General features: G+C 40.5%; 4 protein-coding genes across 5 annotated transcripts; 3 read left to right on the top strand and 1 right to left on the bottom strand.

Annotated features, from left to right (window-relative positions):
- The first annotated feature begins 71 nt into the window (after window positions 1-71).
- On the top strand, window positions 72-1813 carry LOC145695770 (stomatin-like protein 2, mitochondrial). Its single transcript, XM_081772787.1, has 5 exons — window positions 72-330; window positions 533-666; window positions 715-864; window positions 966-1306; window positions 1585-1813. The coding sequence occupies exons 1-5, from the start codon at window positions 93-95 to the stop codon at window positions 1679-1681; spliced, it is 960 nt and encodes a 319-aa protein (XP_081628913.1). The 5' UTR covers window positions 72-92; the 3' UTR covers window positions 1682-1813.
- Window positions 1814-2006: 193 nt separating this feature from the next.
- LOC145712243 (uncharacterized) lies at window positions 2007-8019 on the top strand. The gene is made up of 11 exons (XM_081789931.1): window positions 2007-2225; window positions 2271-3418; window positions 3563-4978; window positions 5060-5397; window positions 5447-6144; window positions 6193-6589; window positions 6631-6815; window positions 6859-7041; window positions 7279-7531; window positions 7594-7848; window positions 7890-8019. The coding sequence occupies exons 1-11, from the start codon at window positions 2130-2132 to the stop codon at window positions 7991-7993; spliced, it is 5073 nt and encodes a 1690-aa protein (XP_081646057.1). The 5' UTR covers window positions 2007-2129; the 3' UTR covers window positions 7994-8019.
- A 1477-nt stretch (window positions 8020-9496) lies between these two features.
- LOC145700453 (uncharacterized) lies at window positions 9497-11068 on the top strand. The gene is made up of 3 exons (XM_081777757.1): window positions 9497-10284; window positions 10332-10451; window positions 10499-11068. The coding sequence occupies exons 1-3, from the start codon at window positions 10167-10169 to the stop codon at window positions 10867-10869; spliced, it is 609 nt and encodes a 202-aa protein (XP_081633883.1). The 5' UTR covers window positions 9497-10166; the 3' UTR covers window positions 10870-11068.
- A 755-nt stretch (window positions 11069-11823) lies between these two features.
- On the bottom strand, window positions 11824-26517 carry LOC145695309 (uncharacterized). Of its 2 annotated transcripts, XM_081772308.1 has the most exons (12): window positions 26430-26517; window positions 26251-26294; window positions 18256-18403; window positions 17328-17567; window positions 14335-16026; window positions 14100-14225; window positions 13876-14053; window positions 13541-13776; window positions 13397-13495; window positions 13209-13352; window positions 13028-13135; window positions 11824-12899 (listed from the first exon to the last, which is right to left on the bottom strand). In XM_081772308.1, the coding sequence occupies exons 2-12, from the start codon at window positions 26286-26288 to the stop codon at window positions 12063-12065; spliced, it is 3846 nt and encodes a 1281-aa protein (XP_081628434.1). In that variant the 5' UTR covers window positions 26289-26294; window positions 26430-26517; the 3' UTR covers window positions 11824-12062. The 2 variants fall into 2 exon arrangements, with proteins under 2 accessions (XP_081628434.1, XP_081628435.1); XM_081772309.1 differs by lacking the exons at window positions 17328-17567; window positions 18256-18403; window positions 26251-26294; window positions 26430-26517 and adding an exon at window positions 16104-16286.
- Between the last annotated feature and the right edge of the window lie 18 nt (window positions 26518-26535).

Genomic DNA, 26535 nt, shown 5'->3' with positions numbered 1-26535 from the left:
ATATGAATCTGCTAAAGCAACAGACCTTAAAATACAGATCTCCATTTTCCCTATCGAAGACTCTGATCTTACTTTTTTGTACTCTTTTTAGCATGTTATCGTCTAATCGTGCCGTGCAAAGATGCCTCAAACGTCACAACGCTTCCAAAACCCTATCATGGTTCTCCCGCGTCGCGTTCCCCGTCAACTTCGTCCCCCAGCAAGAGATCTACGTCATCGAGCGCTTCGGCAAGTTCGCTCGATCGAGTCCTGGAGGACCTATGTTTAAAGTACCCCTGATCGAGCGGGTTGCTTATGTACAAGTTTTAAAAGAACTCGTAATTACCGTAGGGAAGTGCTCAATCTCGAGATGGATAAAATTTTTACGTGGATAATGAGTTGATTTTAAATAAGATATTAGTAAGATTTTGCGTGAATTATTATGGCAAAGTAGATAATCTCCCGAATTTATTTTAAGATTTTTATGATTATTTTTCTTATTTTCCTACGGGAAATGAAAAAATAGACAAAAGTTAGTTGAGTACGTTTAAAGACAACCAGAAAGCAATTACAAAGGATAATGTTACAATTGATATCGACGGAGTTTTGTACATTAAAATTAAAGACGCTGAAAAAGCGTCCTATGGAGTGGACGACTCTGAATTCGCAATTAAACAATTAGCCCAGGTAAATTTTATCCGTCTGGTGATTTATCTTATTTCGGAAACAACGAAGACAACGATGAGATCGGAGATTGGAAAGCTTACTCTTGATGGTCTGTTTTCCGAAAGGGAAGAATTGAATAGTAGAATTTGCTCGTCCATAAATGAAGCGTCACTTGATTGGGGAATGTCTGCCCTCCGATACGAAATTAAAGATATTGAGGTACATAGATAAAAATACCAATTTGCCCAATTATGGGTTGTATCAGATGCCAATTACATCTGTTATCCAAGTGTTACGAGTTTAAAATTCAACGCGTTCAGATCCCTAGTGAAATCCGTCAAGCAATGCAGCGCCAAGTAGAAGCAGAGCGAACAAAAAGAGCTGAAATCTTGCGATCTGAGGGTGTCCGCGAATCTGCAATCAACGAGGCAGAAGGTCAGCGACAGGCGCGAATCCTCCAGTCTGAAGCGCAGCGCATGGAATTGATAAACGAAGCTGAGGGTGAAAGACAGGCGGCGATCTTGAGGGCTGAAGCAAAGGCGAAGGCGATTGAAGTGGTGGCGGAAAGACTCGCTGCGGAGAATGGAAGACAAGCGGCTGATTATGACTTGGCTGCCCAGTATATTGATGCTTTTAGTGAATTGGCCCAGGAAGGAAACACGTGAGTTTATCCTACTGACACATCCATCGGATGATCCGATTCGGACCGTAATCGAGAATCTTTTCTACTTTCTATTCATATTTATCTTGATGAAATGGCGATATTGTAGAATATATTCTCAGTTTAGAAGCAAACATCTGAGTTTTCAAAATTCAGATCGTCGCTGATTATTCTCAGTTTAGAAAGCTTCTTTTTGAAAATAAATTGCCCAATTTTCATAATTATTTACGCAAAAGATTGTTTAAATTCTCTAAGACTGACAAATAAAACCTATCTAGATTGATTCTTCCTGCTGATGTCGGAAACATTCCCAGCACGGTAGCAACTGCGATGACGACGCTGGAGAAGATTCAATCAGCGAAGGCGGATAAATAAATTTAGAATTTCAATTGAATTCATTGAATTCTGATTTTTGCTTCATTCAAAAAAATATTTTTCTGAACCCAATACATGATAGCTTACAATTTAAATTCCACTCAAAATAACGGAATAAAACAGATACATGCATAAAAATCGCCATTGTTTATTTTTAATCAGAAGATGATGATAGAAAATAAAGGACTTGTTTACTTGTTTGTTGAATTGCACCAAAAGAGGGAGTTGCTTTTTATTGGTAACTAAGGCTGGAGGTACCAGTAAGAGCATGTTTGCGGTGGCGATCACTTGCTTACTGTTTGTCGTTACTCGGGCCGATCATAAATTCCGAATGCGCCAACTTTCATTTTCAAGAGCAATGAAAACGACAGCAGAGATTTACCACTGAGGCTGCAGGGGGCAGTACCTGTAGCATCCTTGATAGAGAGAGACTGTAGTAACAGAAAACATGAAGAAGGTTCAGTTCAATGAAGCGCAAGATAAGGACTTGTTGAAAGATAAAGGAGCGGAGGAACATGATGACGAGTCGATTGAATATGTTCAGGTAAGAGATCCTCAAAATTACAGTAAGAAAACTCCTTGTAAATAGCCCTGGGATCGAGCAAAAGTCCAACCAAAGGTGGAAAAGCTCCCCACTGCCACAAAATTCCACGTGAACATTTGGCTCCGCCGCGTATTTGGCTTCCTATTCTTGATAACAAACTCCTTTTTTGAAATCCTATCAGCAGTATCATTTTCCGTTGTCGTTTATCATCTCCATCCGTCCTTCCAAAAAGCGGAAAATGAAGCAACAAGTTTACTTTTGTACTCTCAAAAGGCGAATCTGGCGTTTTGGGGACTCCTCATTCCGGATTTTTTCACGATAGTTTACTCGACTTATTTCATTTTGTATAGAAGAAAAACCTGGCCAAGGTGGCAGTTGTTGTTGACGATTGGTCTACCAGATATTCTGAACCATATTTTTATGACAACTTTTGTATATTGCGTCGCGCCTTATTTATCAAAAACAACAAACGCCCTCATCAGTGGGAACTCCTTCTTGTTTCCAATTTTCGCACTGACGCTTCCAAAATTGTTCAGCTTCAGGTCCAAAACCCTCAGCCAGAAAATCTGGACGATTATCTCACTTGCTCTGCCCAGCGCGGCCCTGGCTTTCTACTCCATTACAGTTCCGCTGGGAGTTGACGTCCGTCCCGATTCAAATCTGGGAGCTGTAACTAGTCTTTTGATAGTTTATTTACTTGCGCTTGCATTTGGAAATATTCCTGTCGTGGAAAAGCTGCCCGTCGTAGGAAAATTCATCACCAGGGAGGTTTTTGTCAACGAAGACAATGTCACAACTGGAGCGAACTATCATGTAATCATCAGTCATTTTCCAATCGCTGTTATGAAGATTCTACTGACTTTTACGATCTATTCTTCTGTCGTTGTTTCCTATGGAGGGTCGATTCTAACTTCGATGGAAAACCTTGACTCGAGTTTTTCTTCTTTCATTATTCTTTGGCCGCTTTGCAGCGCCATTTCAGCTTATTTGGGGAAAACTGGCGTTCGACTGAAACTGCAGACTTTTGGTTTCACGGTTCCCAAGCTTGTTGGATCTATCGCAGCGGTCCTTATTTGTTTCCTGATGGACCTGAGTTACTTCAACAAATACACTGCCCGCGATGAAGAGGCCTCTCAAGCGTGTTACATACAACACAATAATGATTCTAAATATGAGAATACAACAAGGAAATGGTCGATTAAAGCATTTTTTCAGCCATAAATTTTATGGCATATTTGATATTTGATATTCAATCTTGAACAATTTTTTTTAGAATAATTGTCATGTTAAACATTCTTTTTATTCAAGACAACGGTAATTATACACCTCTTTTGAAGCTGGCTTCGAGAAAAATGGCCTTATTACGATTGCAATCCGATCGATATGCTGTACTCTTCGTATTTAACTCAGCTACTGGCTTTACTAGGGGCACTGTTGTTGATCCGGACAAGATGTCCCTTCGCTTGGGTTAACAAGTCTTTACCGTATGAGTTTGAGCGTAATCTTTTCTTGTCTCCGTCGTATCGCCCTGTCCACACGAGTGTTTACAATTTTTTTAACAGGAGACAAGCAGCCAAAACATGGAACGCGGGAAAACCAAAGATCAAAATCGACAACCGAAAAACTGCAATTTGGAAGACTGGCCAGACAAAGCCGATGATTTTCGTCTGCACGACACTTTGGCACGAGACCTTTGAGGAAATGTACCAATTAGCGACCTCTCTCGTTCGCTTGATAAGAGATCATGCGGCGAAAAAAGACACAGCGGATTCTTACGACATGGAAATTCATGTATTTTTCGACAATGTTTTTGAAACGGTCGAAGAAAAGGTCGTTTTGAATGAATTTGTCAATTCTTTCATCAGAGCTGTGACGAAAGCGCTGAGGTTGTTTCAAATGGAAGATTTTTTGAAGAAAGGAACTGTTATTGTTACTCCATATGGTGGAAGAATAGAGTATGAAATCCTCGGCATTCAATTGGTAATTCATTTGAAAGACGCGACGAAAGTTAAGGCTGGAAAAAGATGGAGTCAAGTCATGTACTTGTACTACTTGATCGGCTGGAAGATCGACACTTGCCGAGCTGAGAAAAACAATGCTCCTTTTGTAAAAGACAAGTCTTTCATTCTAACTCTCGATGGCGACGTTGATTTTCATCCCTCTTCAGTCGAGCTTTGCCTGAATCGACTTCTGAGAAACGATGATGTAGCTGCTTGTTGCGGCCGAATTGTCCCAGTTGGATCTTCCTGGCTAATTTGGTACCAGCGATTTGAATATGCTGTTGGTCATTGGCTGATGAAATCGGCCGAGCATGTTCTTGGTTGTGTCCTTTGCTCGCCAGGTTGTTTCTCGCTTTATAGAATGAGTTTTCTAGCAAAACCGAATGTAATGGCCAAGTACAAGTCTTACGCTGAGTCGCCAATGGAGAAGCTTCAGTTCGATCAGGGAGAAGATAGGTGGCTCTGTACTTTGATTCTGCTTGCTGGTGGAAGAATTGAATACGAATCTGCAGCGAGTTGTAACACCTTTGCCCCAGAAGACCTCGAAACCTTCTACAAACAGCGACGTAGATGGGGCCCCTCAACAACTGCCAACATCTGGAATTTAATTCAACAGAGCTACGAAATCCGCCGATCAAACCAATACATCTCCCTTCTTTACATCACTTACCAACTTTTGATCCTCGTCTTTAGCATAATCGCTCTTTCAACAACGCTGACTCTCGTCGCGGAGGGACTAAATCTTGGAGCTTTGTAAGTACAAGCTTTTTTCAGAATGATTTTGAAGATTTAGAAGCTTCCGGATTTTTGAAAATATCTGACTACTTTATTTAGCCAAAACTTATCGCGACTTCCGTGCTATTTGATCGTTATCGTCCCGGCCGCTCTCTTTGCCATTATTTGCTTTTTATCAGACAATTCTGAGCTACAGCTTTCTTTGGCCTTCTGGTTTTCGATGGGATACGCATTTATCATGGCGGCGGTGTTGATTGGCATGCTCATTACTGGAATCCAATGTCCACTCAATCCCTCGTTTTTATTCTTCCTGATTTTGATTGCGCTGAAAGTTTTAGCTGGAATTTTGCATTTTGATTTCAAGAGCTTGATTTGCGGAGTTGTTTACTTTTTGTTCATTCCATCTTGCTTCATTTTCTTACAACTTTATTCAATTGGTAATAACCCTAACTCTAACCCTAACCCTAACCCTAACCCTAAATTCAGCGAATCTTGACGATGTTTCTTGGGGAACTCGACAACTCAAGAAAACCGCGAAAGAAAAAGAAGATGGGGAGAACGAAGATGAAGAGGAGGATGCAGGTTGTCTTGGAAGATGTCTCGGAAAGGGCTGCTTCCGGTACTGTACTTGCGTTATTTGCCTTCCTCCAAATCACCAAGTAAAACCAACAAGATCTGCTGATGACAAGAAAAAGACCAAAAAGAAAACAACAGTTGTTGAACAACCAACAGTCGCGGATGAAGATTTATTTCGAAATGTTCAAGATGGGCCGAGAAAAACGGTCATCGCAGCTGCCAGCGGGGATGAAGACGGCGATTCCGGAACTGAGGCGATTGTTGTTACTGGCTTCAATGAGCAGTTTATCACTCCAGAGCGGCTTTTTGGCGGCTTCAAGATCAAGAAACTTCGCCGAGTCGAAGAAGAATATATTTACATGTATCTGTCGAATCCTCGGACGAAGAAGTACCAGCCGATTCCTGAAGATTGGACTCCACTTCAATTTGAGCATGTTCTTGAAAGGGAGCAATTTCTAAATCGCGATTCGAAGTACTTCTCTTGGTTTCTTGATGACACGATTAATTTATCTTCTGGCTGCAAAGTCTACTCCCTCTCGAATCCTGAATATCAATTTTGGCAGGAGATGGCAGATGCTGATACTGGTCATATTGGTATCAGGACAAAGGTTAAAATACGAAATAATTCTGAGGCAGTTTTGATATTGTTTATTTAGGGTCGTTTCGAGAAACGAGTGAAAGAACAAGAACTCGTTCTGGCGGAAGAACTAACTGGTTTCAAGCGAAAAATGTATCTTCTTTATATTTTCGCAAATCTTCTCTGGATGACAGTGTCTGTCTTGGTAATCAAATATAGCGAAGATTTATTGAGCATCGATATCATACTCGAAGACATGCCCGGATTGGAAGGAAAATGCACGAAAGAAACGGATTTAACTGGTTTTCTGTCTCACTCCAATTTCAATAGCACTGGAGACAACGAAGAAACCGAGCCGATTGTTCTTAGTCTCCAGCCATTTACGATGTTCTTTCTTATTTTTTACATCATTTTGACATCAACTCAGTTTATTGCGATGCTCTGGAATCGTCTCTCTGCTCTCTATCATGTTATTTGTGAGATATTTTGAGAATTACCTAGAAATAATAAATTCTAGCTCAAATCGATGTGCAAAAGGAGCGAGAAAAGATCAAAAGAGTTGAAGCTGACAGAGCGCAGATTCTCGCAAACTCGAATTTCGACGATGACGATGACGGAAATCGTGATTATGCGATGACGACAATGACTGAGCAGTCCATGTTTGATGATGGAATGGATCCGTTTGCTTCCTTCAATGTTCAGGTATCCTCTCAAATCAAGCTTGTTGGCAATCTTTTTTTTCCAGAAAATCGAAGATGAAATGGATGATCTCCCGAAAATTGGATTTCGAAATGGCGGGTTCTTGCAAGAAGATAGCGACAGTGGAATACAAAAAGATAGAGTTATGTTTGTTGGAGCCCAAAAGGGCCTTTCCACTGCTTATCGACCGACTGTTGTTGTCAAAGGTCGTGAGGAAGAAGATGAGCCCGTAAGGAAACGGTTGATCTTCGCGATTCCAAGTGATTAAAACAATGATTTATCCGTGAAAAGTCCTTTCGGGTCATACCGCCCGACTAAAGTCGAAAGTAAATCCGAGTTACCTCCAATCCAAAGCAATGGCAGCTTCAAAAACTATCGAGCAACAAAAATCATCAAGTCTAACCGGACCTCTTCGGAAGCCGAGGAAGATCCCTCAAAAACGGTTCAATTTTCTTCCTCAAAAAAGTTCAATAATTACCGAGCGACGATGATGGTCAAGCCAAAGATGGAATCTTCTTCAGACGATGATTCGGCTGATAAAACTGTCAAGTTCGAGGACTCCCAGACGAAAGAGAAAAAGAAGAAGAGCGGTTTGAGTAGAAAATATAGACCGACCATTATGGTACCGGCAAAACGGGCTTCTTCTGAAGAAGATTCAGGCATTGGTTTGTGCAAAGACATCAAAAATAGTAATTTTCTCCATATCACGGATAAGTATGGTAATTTTCTTTTATATCAAATAATTAGACTTATATCAACACAAAAACAAACCAATAAAAAGATATACAAAAGAAGCGGAAGATAAAGTTCTCAGCTGAGGATGAAAAAAGAACTTATCGACCGTCTGAAGGACTCGACGAAGCGAATCAAGACATACAATTCAATATCTCCGCAGCAAGCGATGAAAACTCTTCAGCGGAGAATGATGAACCCGAAGAGTCGAGCATTTCAAGGGCGTATCGGCCAACGATGGTGATGAAATCAAACAAGTTAGGATACGTTGAAACTGCTCCTATGGCCAGAGTCGCTTTTCAAGGTACTTTTGAAAAACAGGACTCATAAGAACTTTCATTTCAGACCCAGAGGATCCACCACAAAATGAGGAAGAAAGAGCGACTCCTTCGAAACCAAGAAAGACTAGAAAGAAAAAGAAGAAAGCGAGACCTTCATCTGCTGTTTAATTTTTTTTAATAAATGTTTATTTTTTTAAACACAAAAGCAAGAGCTAGATTGGCGAGTATCCAGGTCCTTTTTCGTTCACTTAAAATTCTCGATTATTGGAATGATCAGTCAAACTTACTGAAATTGAAGAGCTTTGACAAAGCATACATCAGAAGGATAACGAAAACTAGAATGACGACAATAATTGTCCTAAAAACAAACTGATTATTGAAAGATTCCTTTGTTACCTTGAAGCCCAAATTGAGACGTTAGCTACTGTTTTCCCAGTGTTGTATTCCCAGTCTTCAAATTCCTTCTTCCCGGCGTCTAAGTCAGCATCGTACATGTTATCGTAGGAAGCATAAAAATCGGAGATTGGTGCGTAACCCTTGCTTATTCGAATCTTTTCAGAACTCGCATCAACTAGATATTTTCTTGAAAAAGATATCTATGCGGCGTTTTCCTGTAAGTTTTCTTTATTCTCCAGGTTGATTTGCTTTATCGGCGCTTGAAACAAAATGGAGTTGAGGAAATCCGATCGCAGTTTTACTTCTTTGATTTTCTCAGCATCAGCAACTGCCATTTCGTCGATGAAGAAATTCGCCACGTCCCCAGCTTTGATTTCGCAGGATTTTTCGAAAAGGACTTCGCTCTCCGACCTGAGCGATACGACGCATGGATTTTTGTTGCGATCTTTAGAAGGAAATGCAAGATAGAGGATGAGGATAGGGCAAAATAAGGGCACTTCCGTTCCTTGGAGACTTAGTTTTCCAAAGGCAAAGTTGGTCAAAAAGAGGTACAGAAGAATCATTTTTAAAATTTTGCTCTTTATTTGATGGGTTTTTTGATAGAATAAATAATTCTAACTGACGGTCTAGAATCGAATGGTCTATTGAGCTTTGTAATGAAAGATGCATTTTAGACGTCAAATCAGCAGATTTTTACAGAGTTCAGCAGCTTGAAATTGAAATTTGCGGTTTATAGCGGGGGCGCCACCACGCGCATTACCGGTCCGTTTTGCGGGTAATCCGACTTTTTATCATCACTCGCCAAATCATTTCCGCTCAAAGCAACCCGCCGATACCGGTGGAGCTATCTTTTACTTTCGCTTTTAATTTTTACTTTTACTTTTTTTTCGTTCTCCTTGTTGATCTCAACTCCCGACAATCGAGCTTCAGAATATCTGAAAAAAAAACAAGAGAGAAATACTTTGCTTGAACTGCTGGCTGTTTCTTGAATCACAAGGACTGCATTTTTGTTTTATCAACTGGAAAAATTGCTTTGGAGGAAAGAACGATTCTTGGTTTGTTCAAAACAGGGATCTTGTCGGACATACCGTCTAAGATAGTCTTGGTAAACCCCCTTCTGTTGAATGTGTTCAAAGACAATTTTGTTATTTTGCTGTCACATAAATCTTCCCACCGCGTAAAAATTCCGTTTCCCGTTGAGTGATTACGTCATAGTTTTTTCGGTAATTTATGGTTGTTTGAGACTCAAATTGAAAAGAACAAAGGAGCACCTGAAAGCTCGAGAGGCAGTGAGCGCTCCCGGAGAGACTTCGAACTAAGCCCGCTAAATTTTTCATGAGTTTTAGCGAAAAGAAAAAACTCCAAGACACTCCAGTGTGATTTATTCAGCAGTTTTGAGGCTTAGCTAGTAGCTCAAGATCCCTTTTTCAAGAGAGACCGGAGCTGATACGGGGAAGAGAGCATCGATACGTTTCGCACGCAAGAAGAAAAACGAAGCTACTACAGGAAGGATACTATAAACCCAACTAAGGAGTCCCCTAGAGCTAAAATTTCTAAATTATTTTGAGAAGCAAGACCTTCGTTTTGACTAAATCAGCGTGACTTTCTTCGCCGAAGTCGGTATTTCCCCAATTATAGAGTCCCTTCGGCACCCAAAACACTTAGCCATGATTTTCTATTGAAAATCAGAATATTCCAAAACGTCTTTTTTTTGGCAATAATTAATCGCGCTCTGATAACTCGTAAAAATTAAACCACGCTCTGAGCTCACGCTCTCACGTCCAGACAAAACGAAAATGGTTTATTCAACACCAAAGAGGATTTCGGCTGAGCCGAATGAATCAACAAAAAGAAAAATTTAAATTTTTTAGTAGCGCAAGCGTTCGAGGTGAAATAATCGTTAGACATTGAACTTTTTTTTCTGAGAAAAGAGGGGTTGAGAAAAATGAAGGGGCACTGGATAAAGGCGAGGCGAAAATCGTATCCAATTCAAGACTCGAAAATGGCGATGATCCATGAACTCCCCCATCAGAGAAATATTCATCTTACTGGCTACTCGAAATGTAAAAAAATAGATTATTGACTTTTTTGATCCTTCTCATAATTTTAGTCGCTGAAGATAGTCAATCTCTGGCCTCAGAACTTGCACCTGCTTGTCGCCCACGCAGCTCTAGAAGAGGTTCCAAGCGATTGTCGATAAAAGATGTATTTAGCTCCTCTATGCTCTCAGGTTTCAATTTCAGCCTTCATGGCGCTCTCCTTTACAGTATTTTTTAGTTCTGAGCCGCTCTCAATCAACTGGTTTTTCCTCTGAAAGCGACCCCGTTCACCGAATCTCCACTGGCTCAACCACCTCCTCCAACTCCCGAGATTCTCGCAAGCGCTCTCGTCGAGCTGCTCAATCTCCCGTCATCACCGCCCGCTCATCTGCTTCTAGCGTCGGAGGCTTTATCACGGACCAAGTCACGCTGCCTGACTGGACCGGAGACGATTTCATTTCCGACTGTTTGACTTCTATCAAGCCCGGTTTACGGGCCACACCAGCCGCCCTCTCGTCGAGGACGATTTCCCTGCCGAATTGTTCTGCTTCGTGTCCAAGTATGAGTGCCAAAGCACGCTCCCATACTCGATCAAAAAGTTCACAATAATGAAACTTCTCTTCTCCTTGATTGAAGAAATCAAGGAAGAAAATATCAAAACCGAGAACCTCTCAAATATTGGAAATTCCGTTTCTCGCTGGTCGAGAAAATGAAATCTTAAATTTATAAGAGGATGTCATTTTTGATATTTTTACTGCTCTCTATATTTTAATAGATACTGCAAAAAATGAAACTAAATAAATCAATCAATCTCTCTTTGTTCAAGAAAAAAAAATGTTATATTGTTACAGTAAAAGGCCTTTTGAAGCGTGGTATTGGTGGAGCAAGGAAATCTTCTTTGATTATTTCTTGGGATTCAAGTTCTTTTTCTGAAGTATTTTTAAGGGAGTCATGAAGAAATGGCTCTACTTAGCTCAACAAGCCGCGCAGTTAGGGTACGCTTTTGCTCCGTTTTTACAGTGGGTCAGAAATGCTGTCTAGCTGGCAAAATATCAGTTTACTGTTTCTGACCCAGTAAATAATAGCGAATGCGCTTATTTCGCTGCTTGTGAATGCGTTGATTCTAAATTTTGCGAAAAGACCGTAATTGCGGTTTACCATACCTTCCACACTATTTTAGGGTGAGTCGGATGTGATTTTCCGCTAAATTGAATGGTGTGAAATTATACGATGCACCCACCAATCCTTTAAAAATGTAGCACACGTACATCATTACTGGAACGCTCAACACTAGAAGTCTATTGTTTATACTAAATCAAAGCTCTTTTTACTACCTCCGACGCAATAAGGATCGTCCGTCTTCATTTGACTCTCTCTAAGGATTCTTCTGAAAAGCGATCTCTCAGAAGAACCAGGCTCGTTTTCCTAAAGGTCTCGGTGTTTGGACTTTACTTTACTGAAAGACACGAGCTGATTTATTTTGCTGCTAATCAATCACATGCAGGTAAAAATGCGACGATATAAGCTGCTAATTGAAATCATGGAAGAGAACACGCGAGTTGATTGAATTTTGAAATTTGCATTTATTCGATTTTTGGCCCTTATCACGATGGAAACTGGGAGCTTTATGTACAGGTTGGGCAGATGTTGTTTTTGTGTAGTTGTTGGTTTGCAATTTTTGTTGATTTGTGTGATGATAAATTATTTGTGTTTTACTTTTGTTTAAAAAGGTTTTTGAAAATTTGCATTGTGAAGTGAAATTTTTATCTACAGTATATATATAAATAGTATTGGCTTCGACCTTAATCGCAGGTGCATCCAGAGGGTCGCTCGAATTCACCGTTGATTTTGGGCACGTACTGAGGGCACTGATCGCTGCACTCGATACTGTGTTGGAGGAGACACTCGTGGAAGGTACCAGAGGAGTAGAGTCGACCATCAGCTTCACCGGGCGTTTTGACCCAGGCGTTCGCGTCGTGACCACCGGACGGATCTCCAGTGAGACATTGAATGACTCCAGTATCGTATGCTCCGTAGTCAGCGTAGTAGTCGCCATAATCACTTCCACCAGCGTAGTCACCGCCGTAAGCATCGTAAGCTCCTCCGCCGTAGTCGCCCATGCTCCATCGCTTCTGTCGAGTTCCTGTTTCTCGTCTTCTTCTGTAAGCGTAATCGCTTCCGTAATCACTGTACGAAGAATAAGCATCAGCGCCGAAGTCGTTGGTGATTGAGCCGAAGTCCATCGCACCAGTGGATTTCTGGTTGACAGCGTTCTTGGATCCACCAGCCCAGCCGGGCTCGCTACCCTTGGACACAAATGGAGGATCGTAAGTACACTCGTTAATTTCATCGAGAGTTCGCTCAGAGAACATTCCACCGTTTCGAGAAGTATCGAGGATGAAATTGAGACCGGTCTGGCAATGAATTTCAGTAGCGAGCTGGAGGTTGTAAGTGGAGTTGACGAAGGAACCGACGTTGATGGAGAAACCTCGGAGACCGAGAGGCATTTGTTTCAAGACATCGACGATGTGGTTCATGTTGGTAGCCCACTGGAGGTAGAGGGCGTTACCAGCGTCAACGTAGACCCAAGCGCGAGGGAAAGATTCGATGACTTTTTGGACTCGGGTGGCAAAGGCGACCTGAATTAAGAATAAGTTGGGTGATTTGGAATTAATCGTTCGTAGTTACTTCATTAAAGGGTTGAACAACAAATGTTAGAGTTTGGTTTCAAAGTTTATGTTAAGAGAAAAGTAATAAATATATTTACCTGGAACTCGGTGTTATGGTATTCAGTTCGCTCATTGAAGGTGTGCATAAGAAGAGCAGGTTCGAGAATCAAAACGATCGGGACTTCCTGGAGATTTTCAGAGTATTCCTAACATGTTGAAATGAATAAAATCAACGAAAAGATAGAATAATGATATCTGCTCTTTCGAATCGAGCTTTACCGCAAGTTTCTCATCGTATTGTTCCCAGTTCTCAAGTCTGTTCTCAGGCATATAATGCGCTGCTTCTTCGTCGAGTTGGAGACCGTCTCGGGGATGCATGAAAAAGACGACAATCGGAACTGAGTCCTCTTCGCAAGCAGATTGCTGAAGCAAGATTTATGGTCTGTTTGAAGTGGATTTTGGGTTACCTTAATTTGCTGAATAGTGTAGAAATCATCGTCGACACCGAGGAGCCAGAAAGCATTTCGCTCAACATCAAGATTCTGTACTTCGTCCATAGTTCGGACCTAAATATTTGAATAAATTGTCTGACCGCGTGAATTAGAGCTTACCATGGTGAGTGGTGATCGACCGATTTCAGCAATGTAATCGTGAGGACAGATGAATCGCTCGGTCAAGTTTCGCGTGGTGTAAGCCTGGACCAGGATCAAAACTCCACAAACCGCTCTCAAGAGAAGCTGGATGTTTCGGAGACAGGCGCAGATAAGACCAGGGATACGGACTCGGAAGTAGCAGTAGATTACGACAATCAGGTACGGGACCATGTTAATGAGAGACCAGGACATACCTATGATTGATTATTATTAATCATGTTATTAATCATTATTTATTAATATGTGAAAATCGGTAGCTACTGTCATAAGCTCTTTATCAGTCTCTGACTTACCAATCATATACATATAGTAGAAGTAGAACTTGACTTCGACGGCTGTAACGGCTTGGACAATGGCGTAAACAATCGTGATCAACATAAGGAAAAACATGACAAAGTGCATGTAGCAAACTCGGAGATCTTCTTTCTGGAAACCAATCTGCGAGGAATCATCTTCTTCACCTTCGGCTTTCTATAATTGATTGTTGAAAAAGAGCATAAGCGTTGATAAAAAGTACCTTTTTAGTGGTCTTGAAGGTAAGTTCTCCCTTTCCTTGAGTGATCTTAGTCGAGACAATACGTCGGACACCGTTGAAATAGGTGTACCAAAGATTGGTAGACGCCAACTCTCCGTTCCACATGTCCTAAAAGGGATTTGTTAAGGATATTCACGGTTGTACGCGTTTACACGTATCTCAAGGTCTACGTGAGGCCAGATTTGACTCCTTTAATTTCAAAAAATCTTGGTCTTACCTTGACAGCGAATCCTGGTGGAGGGAAAAGCAGGAGCATGTTTCCAAGGCAGTAGTAGATGAAGAAAGCAACGGCGAATTGAAGGGAAATACTGGACACAGGCCAGAGACCGAAGAAGATGGCCCAAGAGGGGACAAGCTGGAAAAAGGGAATCGAGATGGAGGCGCAGAAGTAGTTGTATCCACAAGAAGAGTAGAAGATTCGCTGAGACATGGTGAGACCAGACTGCATAAGAGGGAACTCGTCCAAGAAAATCTGCAAGTTACCCTTGCACCATCGAGAACGCTGTTTGAAGACTTCGATAATTTCGTGAGGAGACTGTCCAATAGCCAAGACTTCGTGGTGGTAGGATACGGCCCAACCCATAGTACACAGACGGAGGGAGAGGAGAGTATCTTCAGTAAGACAACCGACGGGGAAGTAACCGACATCCTTGAGCGCATCAGCTCGGACAGTGAAGTTGGTTCCACAGCAGTTGACAGCGGACCACTGATCGAGAGAAGGTTCGATACGATGGAAGAAAGAAACGTTCAAGTGATCCCACACATCTTCGTCAGAGTTGACATTGTAGAAGAACTGCGGTGTCTGGACAAGACCAATTGGCCGAGCTCGCTTTTCCGAGAAGACGGGCAAAACTCGCCAAAGATAGTTTCGCCGAGGCATGAAATCAGCATCGAAGATAACGACGGCTTCACCTTCAGTTCGTCCATTGTCGTAGATGTAGTGGAGCGTGTGGTTGATGTTTCCGGCTTTGGCGTGGTTGGGGATTCCAGGAAGCTTTGGTCGGGCAACATAGTGCAAGTAGACGTATTTTTTCGTTCGTCGGGCGAGGATATATTCTTCCAAATGCTGTCGTCGACCATCATCAAGGACGTAAACGTGAATGTTCAAACCGGGGCAGACATCCATATGTACGACTTCGTGGACAGTACCAGCAACGACTTCCAGCGGTTCTTTGTACGTGGGGACCATAATACGGATAGTATGGAACTTTGGTCTTTCGAAAGCTGTGAGACTCGGTTCAGGCCGGGATATCCACCTCCATAAGGTCAGACCTTGAATCAGGAGGGAAGGACACGTGATAATTTCCAAACAAGCGACGACAGTACAGTAGATTCGATTCAAACCAGGGGCATCGAGGGTAAAGGCGATTCGGACGTAGATATAGGCGAGGAGAGCAATCACATACATAGCATACAGAGCTTGGTAAATGTAATTCTGGTGCTTCTTGTGGACTCGGGGGACGGGAATGGAAGCCTCTGGGGCAGGCATGTCGTCGTCAAAGTAGTTTTCGAAGTGAGAGAAGTCTTCAACATCATCGGCTTGACTGCATCGTGGAACTCCATCGGCACCGACGATTGGCTGGCCGGGAACGAAGTTGTGTTGAGGCGCATGGGACTGCATTCCGTAGTTGGGATCCTTGCGCATCGAGCCTTGGTGGGATGGGATTCGCTGTCGGGCACCGCCGTAGGGATCGGCTTTGACCTGATTGACGCCATAGGGGTTCATTGAGTTGCCACCGCCGATTGATGATGGTGGACCGCCTCGGTGAGCAGCTCGACCTGCTGGTCGAATGGTACCGCGAGCACCTGGCTTTGGCTGGCCAATTCCACTGTCGGACGAGTCGAAGTCACCGTTTTCATCCCAGTTCTTTCCGCCCTTTCCATATCGAGCGTTGGGATTGTAAGGATCCTTAAGTTATAAGTTGAATAACTGAATAATGAAACATTCTAGATTCTATCTATTTGTCGTTGATTTTTTTAGAATACCGTCCGCGTGGTACTCATCGAGGTGTTTCTAGAGACAGTGCCTCCTCCACCTCGATGCGTCCGTGTTTGCTCCGTAGTGGTTGTTTTCATGGATTGATTTCTACTTATTCCGGGCGTTTGTGAAGGGGTAGTCCCTGTTTCTGTCCCTGTCATAGTAGTATGACCACGGGTTGTTCCCGTCCGCCCTGTTCCGGTCCTGGTCAAACCGCGTGACTGAGTGATTGAGCTCGTTTCTAGCGCCCGGGCTACGCATTGATCATTACGTGAGCGAAATAAACGACCGATTCAGCGGAAAATAAAAAGGTCAAAATTGGTTTAAATTGAGCCCGGGTAACTGAAAGGCCACTCGTTGTGCGCATCGAGGGACGTCTGAGGTAATCAACATCGGTATTGGTTCTTTGATGCGGTTACCAAGGAAGTCGGTGATTTTTTTAGCGTTCCGGCCGCAGAAAAGTTCAACAAAATAATATTTTCAAAATTACTCAAAGTCAAAAGAAAAAACTCGAAAACTCGATGACGACCAATTTGATAACCACAACCTTGTTAGTTCCGTCCTGTTCATACTCGAGTCCCGATTCACGTGTCTACTCGTAGAAGTAGGCGCAGTCCTCGGAGCTGTACTGGGCCCACCGAGGTTTGACCCAGCCAGTGAGTTTTGAACAGACTCATCGTGAATTTGCTGCCAGCGGCTCATGAATCTTTTTCGAGGATATTTTCGATAATGCTTCTTTCAGAAAATCTCTAGCTCATTTCATTTCCACGCGAGCTCTCATCTCTGAGTTCTCAAAACTCAAATTAGAAAACGTGAGTCTCAAGCTTTGTTTCCTTGAGTTTTAGCGTGAGCTCAAATTACCGAACCCTGACGCTCTATGTTTCAAGAAAAAATGGAAATATTTGCGACTGCGGGGCGAAAATCTCCGAGGAGGAGAATTTGGAACCTTGTTCTAAACACGAGATTTCTATTGTTTATCAATATTGTTTAACTTCGCGGAAAAGTGCGGCTCCGGGGCTCTGGATTATTCACTAACGATTCGGAAAATTCGTAAATGCAATTGCACATTGTTTCAGTAACAGCTGAGCTTAGCAATTAGAAACGAAAGTGCGGGGGTGGAACCTGGTGGTTTGGCCACTACCGCGCATTATGAAAATAACCACTGCGGGGCAAAATTACGGTTCACGGTTCAAAAGTGAATCAACGCTTTTTCATTTTTCGTATGGACGTACCTGATGATGTCCTCCTTCATCAACTTGACTGTGGACATGATTGACAACATTGTAGACCTGTTTCTGGCACTTGGCGAGTCGCTGTGAAAAGTAATCGGCGAGTTCTTCCATGTCACGTGCGCTAGAATCGGGCTGGCCAGGTCGCGTTGACCCCAGGGTTTCGATTCCTCGTGAGATCTGGCTCCGAAGGGAGGCGATTTCATCCCGAATATTGTGTAAAGATCCATTTACTCGGTCGCCCTAGAAATTCATTAGTAAAAATATTTACCAAGAATACCCCTTATAAATTATAAAAACCCGGTTCCGAAGCTGAGATTATTATTATTCCAGCTAGCAAAAAGCTGAATACGTGAAGCCTTTGTTTAGCGTTGCCGACTTGCGTTTGGGTAAAATTTAGACTGTAAATATGCCGCCTTGTTTTTGACAACGCGAAAAGCTGCGGAGCTCTTGAAAAAAGCATTGGGGATTTACGTCAGGAGGTTTTGACCCTCACGTTTTCAATATTAAAACACTTGCTTAGTTGATCAAATTAAATTTCAAAAGCGCTAAGTCAAATATTTTTAGACAGATAAAAGAAATACAGTATTTCAAATACTATGTTTCAAGCAATTTGAATACAACTGTACGGAGGAATTGATAAAATAAGTAAACTGAGACTGGAATCATGATTTGATTAATAAATATGTTAAGTAAAGTGTATTTTCATAATTTTAACGAATAAAATTAATAGCGTAAATCATCAATATTAAATGATTCTCTTTCTAAGAATTAAATGTTTGAATATAATTGATTTTAAAAATCATAAACTCTACTTTAATTGCGCAAATATTATTTTTAATAATGAAAAACTTAATGAGTGATTGATAAAAAATCTTGTTGTTACAATTTGCGTAAAGGTCAATTGATTTTAATTATGATGAAAATTTACCTCTGGCGGACCTTGGCCCTCTTGTGATACTGCCCGGTTGGTAGGCCGGACAGTCCCACGGTAGTTCCCACTACTCATGGTATTCTGTCGTCTAGGCGAGTTGTAGTTTTGAATTCCGATCCGATTGGTTTCGTCAAAATTGCGATTTCTGAAAGAAGATTCTGTTAAATCCTTTAGTCGGATTTGGCTTCCGCCATTCAGCCCAAAGCCCCCGATATTGTCCGATTTCAAACAAACTCGGGGCTCGGATAAACACTTTGGTCAACGTTGCAAAATAGAAATCGGTGCTGCAGATTATTTCGGATCACTGGTTCTTATCAATCTCTTATCGCCATGTTCATTTTTCTTGTTTTCAGCGCTCTAGGGTTTTGAAAAAAGGCATTTTGTGAAAAAAAAAATAATGAAAAATAATTTTTATGGCACGGGAACTGTGCGCCGTAGGGACTGTTCTGTGTCTCACTGGTTAACACAGCGGGGTATCGTTAAGTGATAAGGAAAGCCCGTCGGTGGTGCGCGCACGGAGGCCAATGGTAGACGCGTACTCCAGCGAGCGCGCGCGTACTGCGCCCTGATTGGCACAGATGCCCCTAGCACCACCAGAATGACGGGCCGCAGTAGGACTTTGGAACGTCGCGCAGCAGTATGGCCTGCTCAGAGGACGAGGGCGCTAGAACGCCGCGCGAGGAATGAACCATCGCGAAAAATGCTCGAATCGTCGAGGAGGAGCAAAGAATTGAACGGGTTACTGCTGTAAAATTGAAAGAAGATGGAAAAATATTGCGAAAGGATACCTTTAATCATCAAAATTAGCCATGTTACTGGACAAAATATCACTAAATAAAATATTTTTTTTTAATATTTTATCGATTTTTTGGAATCAATAGTTTTTAATCAAAAATTTTTCTTGTTAAAAAAATTGAAATCAAGGAAGAAAAAATGCTGACATAAGGAGGATCTTCAAAAGAAAGATCGTCGGGTATTTAAACTAAAACCTGATTATTCAAAAAAACGTTACCCCCGCATCCCGAAATCATTTCTAAAGCGCAACGTTCAAAATTCCGACATGTTCGATAAGCACCAGCACGCCCTTGAAGTTCTCCTTTTTATTCCTCAAAGGACTTTTGGCTTCAAAAGAAGACCAAATCGTAGAATTAAGGGGACTTCCGATGGCTTTAATAAACAAAGGAAAGCACAAATATGCTTTTGAATTTCTAATTACGAGGGTGGTTTATAATGAGCATAATTTGTAATATAAAAAAATTACATCGGAAAAGAATGTTGTCATGCACGTTTTTCATGCTCAAATGTTTCTAGTATAAACACGCAGAAATGTGGCTAAATTTCATCATTGAAGCCAATTAAAAGAACTAACCCAGTAAAAAAAAATCATTGAAATTTGAGGCATTGAAATTGTAAGCTCAATTCAACTCTCCTTTTTTCAACTTCTGCTAAGCTTGTTTGAAGACCTAATCAGATTTGAAACGGGTGTTGCTTTTCCAGCAGGGTTCTACTGGAAATTCCAACTTCTTATCAAAATACCCGTTCTTATCAAAATCCCCTAGCTCGGCAATTTTTATTTAGACCTTTGATTAATTGAACGATTTAACCGCTTTTTCGGCGCTGGTAGTTTATGATTCAATTTATATTTGATTCGACGCGCGATATTTACGAGAAAATAACCGTTCAAGGGATTTCGGATGAAACATTTCAGATTCTGAATTGAGTTGGATTGAAGGAAAGTTTTAAAATTTTTTATTAGAAAGTAACTTTCCGAGTGGGCAAAAGTGGATCTTGTGGTTAAAGTTGAGTGGCGCCAAGTGACCAGGTGGTTCAAAAGGGACAGTTTTGAGCCTTCAAGAACTGTAATTTTTGACTCGGATTTTTTGATGCAGGGAAATTGGGAAATTTAATCTTCAAACTGTCTTGTTCATTGGCTTTGTGCACTGACATCCTTATTTTTCAGGTCAAAAGAAGGGACATTAATTGAGCTCCATTTTCGCCTGATTATTAAGGGTATCTCCTTGTAAATTTTTCAAGAATTAACGTCCTCAAAATCATGTTTTAACGGCCTTTATCCCTTATGCGAAAATCTTCTGTAAGTTATTTTTTAGTAAGAAAAATTCGCCTGTATCTATCTGAATCAAAATAAACTCCACTCTCCAGCAGCTGAGCTTTGGCCTGTTATCTCATGTCTAGCAACAAATTTCGCGGATTTCAGTTATCAATGAAATTTTGTTGAAAACGCTCAACTCAAACGAAAAAATAACGAGGAAAAAATTGAAGGAAATAGAATTGCGTTATTGCATCAAGTGGAGCTAATGGGCTTTGTTTTCTGGCTTCTTTGATGAGAGACTAGAGCAGACTATACCAGAGATTGGATTGATGGAGAGTTCGAGAAGGAGTTTCTAAAGTGACTTCTACTGGGAAATGACAGTTGTGCTACTGTTTATCATAAATTCCATTAGCTCGCAGACGAATTGGAGTTTATTATAATGACACATTAGCATGTCAAGACATTTTCGTTTTGTCTGCAAGACAAATTGCGCTTGAGGTGGATACCATCTCGAATTATCCTCATCCCTGTAATACTGATCTTATCAGTTAAAAACATGGAGTTTTAGAATAATGTTAGAACAAGTCTTGTTTGAATCGAACACTTTCAGAAAAACATGCTGCTACGTCTCAGAAGACTCAAATTTTGGAGATTGCATGTAAAAGAAAATAATATTTGGGTAAGTTTGGTAATTACAAGCAATCCAGAAAGCACATTAAAAAGTCCGCGAAATCGTATTTAACCCGTCGTTATCAATCGGATCAGAACTTGTGCGATGACCAGTTCTAGAGCCAGATTGATCCGATTCGCTTACGTTTTTTGTTTTCATCATAAAAGTCAAATTTTAACCGTCATTCGTCATTCAATGCATCACGCGGTCTCCTCAAATCTCTTTTTAATACAGTCGGTCTGATAATATTGTGAACATAAATCTAGTAGTACAGCGAGAAGAAGAGGGATTAGGCGGGTGCAAAATCCAAATTCCGATGGAAGCGAAAGCCTCAAAAATTTTAAACTAACCAAACCTCCGGCCGACCGCAGTTTTTCGGGTGGAGTTACACCAAATAGAAGCTCCTGTCGGTCACCTGCTGGAACAGTACTGTATTGAAGGGAAAGGGGAAGAAAAAAACGTGGGTCCGAACTTTAATAAAAAAATTATTTTTCAGGGAAAAAAAGCTAAAATTCGATCGAGTTTAGTGGTAAATGAAAAGGTGGTAGATTCAGGTCGAGATTTCGGCATCATGAATTAAGGGCGTGGTATACCCTTAATTTAAAATCAAGTTCTTCATGAAAATGACCTGGAAACCGAGTTTTTCGACCTATTTTTTCTCATTTCCTTCGTAAAATTTTCTAAAATGAACTTCTGAGGTCAGGAAAATGTTAATATCCTTATTCATGGCATGCATAAAAAATGCTTAGACCAACATTTTTCTTCCTTCTAAGGTCACGACACTTGCGCGAGGTGCATTCCATGCTCTGGCGGGCACTTTGTCTTACCGTAATTGGAACGTAACCAGTAACGTATTTGTATCTTACTCATCTTGAGCATAAATCCGAAAAAAGATAGTTCAGTCCAAACTTTAAAAATAACTTGTTGATAAAACAATCAGTCTATTTAAAATTCTACCGTCCCGAAAATAAGAACGAGATTTATAAGATGAATCATGTCAAATTGCTGCAAATTAATGTTGAACGTGGCATAGACGTGGAATTCCTTCCTCTTCTGACAGGCGAGGCGACCTTGACCGACAGATTTCAATTCAATTTTCACTGCTTTTGGTCAACCCCAGACTCATAGGCAGGCTAGCTAGGATGGACAGGATAGCGAAAAAGTTCGCTAACCAAATTATCTGTCAAAAATCGTCTCGTCCTTTTTGGCAGAAAGTTTATACGAAGGAAACGGTGTAGAAAACCTGAGTCAGGTATTTCAACCTAAATATTTATACTGGCGAAGCCGCTTCGCGGCTTCGTTTTTAAAAGAGCCGCTACGCGGCTTTTAATTCCACATCTCTAGATTCTAGAGTCTAGAACTTAAGTCAGGTTTTCTACACAGGTTGCCAAGCCAAAATAGAAGATAAAATTCGTTCAAAAATTCTTGGGCCTGTTAAAAGTTTGTAATTCAAAATTTAACCTTTTATTTTCTAGCTTCGCGCTGATAAATCAAGTCCTCGTCAATTTGGATTGCGCGCCTCAGCAGAATTTCTAAACTGCTTCGGAGTGATCTAATGCTATTGGTACGGCCACATTGTCCTTAATTACGTGCGTGCACCGTTGAGCACGATACCCTTAGCGATAATGCTTGAGCTGCTGCAGCGTTTTGTGGAGAATGCTGCCTGCTAAAATGCGCTGCTAAACTATTTTGGCGAACAGACTTGCTTACCGACTTACCGCAAAGAAAAAATCTCTCGTTTGACTACTCTACTTAGATCGCTGTTTAGGATCCTAAGAGCTAATTACTCAGCTCCGGCTGCATATTTTTGGTTAGACAGAGGAAAGTTTAATCGGATTTAAAAGTAACCTCCGACAAAAAAAGACGGTTTTGTATAAAGAATTTCGTATTATTTATGAGGAAAATAAATTATCGATATCTTCGTGCTCTCTTAGTCAAAAAAAAAATATTATTTGCATTAAAAAATTATGGATTAATAATAGTATTATGCTCTTATTTCTTTCCTCTCGATAAGTATACAACCACAACTTCCACTAATTTATTCAATTTCAAAGCGAATCGCGTTCTTTTTTTTCTGGTCCCATGCAAAATTATTTTGGCCACAAACTTATCCCACTATTTTTCTTGGGACTTTAAAAGGTGTCACAAAATAAAATGCTGTCTAATTTTTAAGAAATTTGAAAATATTTCATGAAAATTAGATTTTTTTCTAAAAAATTTTAGTTGAATAGCTTTTTGGTTGATAAGAATGACATTTATTTTCTGATGCAATGCTTGAGCCAGAGACTGACTGGCGTTTGTCCCCAGGAGACGGTTCCGTTAGAGCGGCACTAGAATTACGATTCGTCGTGGATTGGACCAAGCCACGACCTAGCGCGCCATTTGCATTTTGAAAGCCATGCGATTTGTGCGTGATGTAAAACTACGAACTGCGGATTTTCTTTGATAGGCGCCTTTCTTCTTGGCCTGGATAACCTAATTCAAGGTAACGCCTTTCGAAATTTGCTTTGCGCTAGAATTCGCGAGCGATCCGATAATCTCCACAAACGTTGGTTGAACTACGAGCTTTAGTAACCTTTTTTTAGTTAAATTTTTAAGCTAAAAAAATTTGTTAAAAGAATTGTCAATAAAAAATTGGAAAATTTCTGATTCAAGATTCGGAAGTGTCTCATTTTGACAATTCATCATTTACGAAGCTAACAAAGTATTTTTCGATGAGCGAGAAGATCTATCAAGTTGATGCTCTCTAATTTATAAAATAGCTCTCGTCTCATAAGCGTCGGTCTGCTGATAAGCACCTGCAGCGACGGACTGGTCACGTAAAACTCTATCATTAGTGCACATTTTACGAATAATACCCATCCAATACACTGTCACTGATTCGGCTTCATTATATCCAAAAGCTTCATTTTATCCAAAGCTTCATTGTATCCAAATACTTCATTTGATCCAAATATTTTTTTGGATAAAATGAAGCAATTGGATCAAATGATGCTTTCGGATAAAATGAAGCCCAATTTTCAAAAAATTCGGAAATTGGATAAAATGAAGTCATTGGATTAAATGAAACTTTGTATAAGATGAAGCTTTTGAATAAAATGATGCTTTGGATAGAATGATGCCTCGGATAAAATGAAGCCTCTGGATAAAATGAAGACAAATTTTTTCTCGTGTGCTTATTGGGATGAAATGAAGCTTCGGGATAAAGTGAAGCATTATTTTTTGAGAATATAAATTTCGATAAAATGTCTCAGAGACCGATCAAATAAATGACGTCTTCAAAGAAACACCCCATGATTAAAAATTATATTTTGCAGAAATTTTTTTTCAATTTTTGTAATAAACAATCTCAAACCGACCAAGCGAACATACACCAACGGACCCCGACCTGGGAAAAGTATTTAAAGTATCGATGAGAGTGAGCACTTTCTGGATAAAGGTTTTGGGGGTTTGTTTAACCGCGTTACAAAATTGGACTTTGTACCGCGAGTACAAATTTTGTACCGCTGGTCCAAAAAATCGTAATTTTTTGACAATAAAAACCGATTTATACCCCCTTTAATGCTCACTTTTGGACAGAACTCCACCTCAGGTATACCTGAAGGAGTTTTCTTCAATTCTAGCGCGAAGCGCACACTGATTCTTTGATTTAATTTTTGGCAAATTTGTACCGCCGTTACAAATTTGTACCGTCGCCGCCCTACACCCGTTTTTTGGGGAGAGGTTAGCTCAGCCCAGCTAGCTTAGATCCGATTTTAAAAATCAAAAATTACTAAAAAATTGAATAATTTGCCTTTCTAGCGAAAGTTTTATAAACCCAATAAAATTAATTGACCCAACTTTTCTTATTACAAAAATGGCCGACTCTACAAGACCCGACCCGACCATGATTCTAGCCATTTTAAAGTGACCCGACTCGACCTTTAAAAATGGTGGCCTACGCTTCTTGGTTGATTCCTTTATATATAAGGCAAAAACCGCAATCTAAGCCGTTGTTCAACGTAAAACCGCTTCAAGACATACAAGCGACTGTCTATCTGTACCATCCATAGAATTTTAAATATGCTTGATGATGCATAATTTTTAAGATAGTGGCCGAACTACCGGATTTTTTTCAGAAACAAGGGGACAAAATCAGTCCGGAAATAAGAAATCTAACTGTATCTCAATATTTTGCATTGCAATATTCGGTGAAAGATAAGATTGTTGGTCTGATGAAATTTTTCGATCAGCCTTATCATAGAAAACGAAATAATGAATTCATGATTGATGATTCATTATTATTGTTGAAAATGAATCTAAAAAGAATTTAGAAAAAAAAATTTTTCGAAAAAATTTCTGAGAGGGGGGTCGAGAAGTATTTCAAGGCAAAGACCAGTCGAGCTTTGTTATCTACTCTTTAAAAAACACGGCTTCATTTTATCCATTTGATTCATTTTATCCATTTTTTTCATTCGAAAAAATAGTGACTTCATTCTATTCATTGACTTCATTTTATCCAAAACTTCATCCTATCCAATGACTTCATTTTATACAAAGGCTTCATTTTATCCAACTTCCGAATTTTTTGAAAATTGGGCTTCATTTTATCCGAAAGCATCATTTGATCCAATTGCTTCATTATATCCCAAAAAAAAATTGGATCAAATGAAGTATTTGGATACAATGAAGCTTTGGATAAAATGAAGCTTGTGGATATAATGAAGCCGAATCGATAAGCACCTGCAGCGACGGACTGGTCACGTAAAACTCTATCATTAGTGCACATTTTACGAATAATACCCATCCAATACACTGTCACTTACAGTTTTCTCCCCCAAACCATTACTGTATGATTACCAAGCTGCAAATTACAGTCTGTATTTCCAGCCGTAATTTATAGCACATGATGATGTTTGATGTGGATTAAAGCTTGACCTTCCAATAATCGTTTATATTCGATCAAACGGATTTGAGATTGGAAGCCCTTCAAAGAGGCTCTTTTGGAATTTAAATCTCGTGGTCGGAGGATTTCCGGACGGGGTTTTTAATGATTTCCGGTGTTGAGTAAAACTGAACTCCCCAAGTTCGACAAATCAGTTTAAAAAGAAACGGTCCTTTGGAAACAAACACAACACGACCTGTCACCGAGGATGTCAAGGACAATTATTTTGTGAATAAAGAAGAGCAGCGGCCTTTTTTCGTAAGACTCAGACTGGGCGATAAGAGAGAGTGAGTGTAAATTCAGTGACCCAGAAAAATAATCATGAGGTTGGAAGGAGGTGAGCCTTACCTGGCGCTTTGGTCCACGTCGGTGTATGATCGGTCCATGGTCGCCTAAAGAAGTCAAGTTAAAAGCGATTATTTTTAACAGAGAGACACCCTTAACACCAAATCTAAAAAATCGCTGTATAAATTCATGCATCTTAGTTCTTTTTTTCTCCGTCTTTTCATGCTCGATTTTCAACAAACATGTCGCTGATAAAGCTGATCCCGAAAACGCGTCGGGCCGACCAAATAATTCGACGATGCATTTGAAAAATTGGAGCTTGAATTCGTAAACGAATTCGTTCTTTGA

This window comes from Oikopleura dioica, chromosome 1, assembly GCF_907165135.1.
Source record: "Oikopleura dioica chromosome 1, OKI2018_I68_1.0, whole genome shotgun sequence".
NCBI lineage: Eukaryota > Metazoa > Chordata > Appendicularia > Copelata > Oikopleuridae > Oikopleura > Oikopleura dioica.
This window is presented reverse-complemented; position numbering and strand designations above follow the sequence as displayed.

What these genes read in the sequence shown, in the direction of transcription:
- LOC145695770 (XM_081772787.1), top strand. Translation starts at nt 93, where the DNA reads ATGTTATCGTCTAATCGTGCCGTGCAAAGATGCCTCAAACGTCACAAC. An exon ending in CAATTAAACAATTAGCCCAG is followed by an intron (nt 667 to 714) that starts GTAAATTTTATC and finishes GAAACAACGAAG; the next exon opens with ACAACGATGAGATCGGAGAT. An exon ending in ACGAAATTAAAGATATTGAG is followed by an intron (nt 865 to 965) that starts GTACATAGATAA and finishes CAACGCGTTCAG; the next exon opens with ATCCCTAGTGAAATCCGTCA.
- LOC145700453 (XM_081777757.1), top strand. Translation starts at nt 10,167, where the DNA reads ATGAAGGGGCACTGGATAAAGGCGAGGCGAAAATCGTATCCAATTCAA. An exon ending in TCTTACTGGCTACTCGAAAT is followed by an intron (nt 10,285 to 10,331) that starts GTAAAAAAATAG and finishes TCATAATTTTAG; the next exon opens with TCGCTGAAGATAGTCAATCT. An exon ending in TAGCTCCTCTATGCTCTCAG is followed by an intron (nt 10,452 to 10,498) that starts GTTTCAATTTCA and finishes AGTATTTTTTAG; the next exon opens with TTCTGAGCCGCTCTCAATCA.
- LOC145695309 (XM_081772308.1), bottom strand. Translation starts at nt 26,288, where the DNA reads ATGGACCGATCATACACCGACGTGGACCAAAGCGCCAG. An exon ending in CCTTCAAGACCACTAAAAAG is followed by an intron (nt 14,054 to 14,099) that starts GTACTTTTTATC and finishes AATCAATTATAG; the next exon opens with AAAGCCGAAGGTGAAGAAGA. An exon ending in ACACTATTCAGCAAATTAAG is followed by an intron (nt 13,353 to 13,396) that starts GTAACCCAAAAT and finishes ATCTTGCTTCAG; the next exon opens with CAATCTGCTTGCGAAGAGGA.
- LOC145712243 (XM_081789931.1), top strand. Translation starts at nt 2,130, where the DNA reads ATGAAGAAGGTTCAGTTCAATGAAGCGCAAGATAAGGACTTGTTGAAA. An exon ending in GTGAGGAAGAAGATGAGCCC is followed by an intron (nt 7,042 to 7,278) that starts GTAAGGAAACGG and finishes TCCTCAAAAAAG; the next exon opens with TTCAATAATTACCGAGCGAC. An exon ending in CCATATCACGGATAAGTATG is followed by an intron (nt 7,532 to 7,593) that starts GTAATTTTCTTT and finishes ACCAATAAAAAG; the next exon opens with ATATACAAAAGAAGCGGAAG.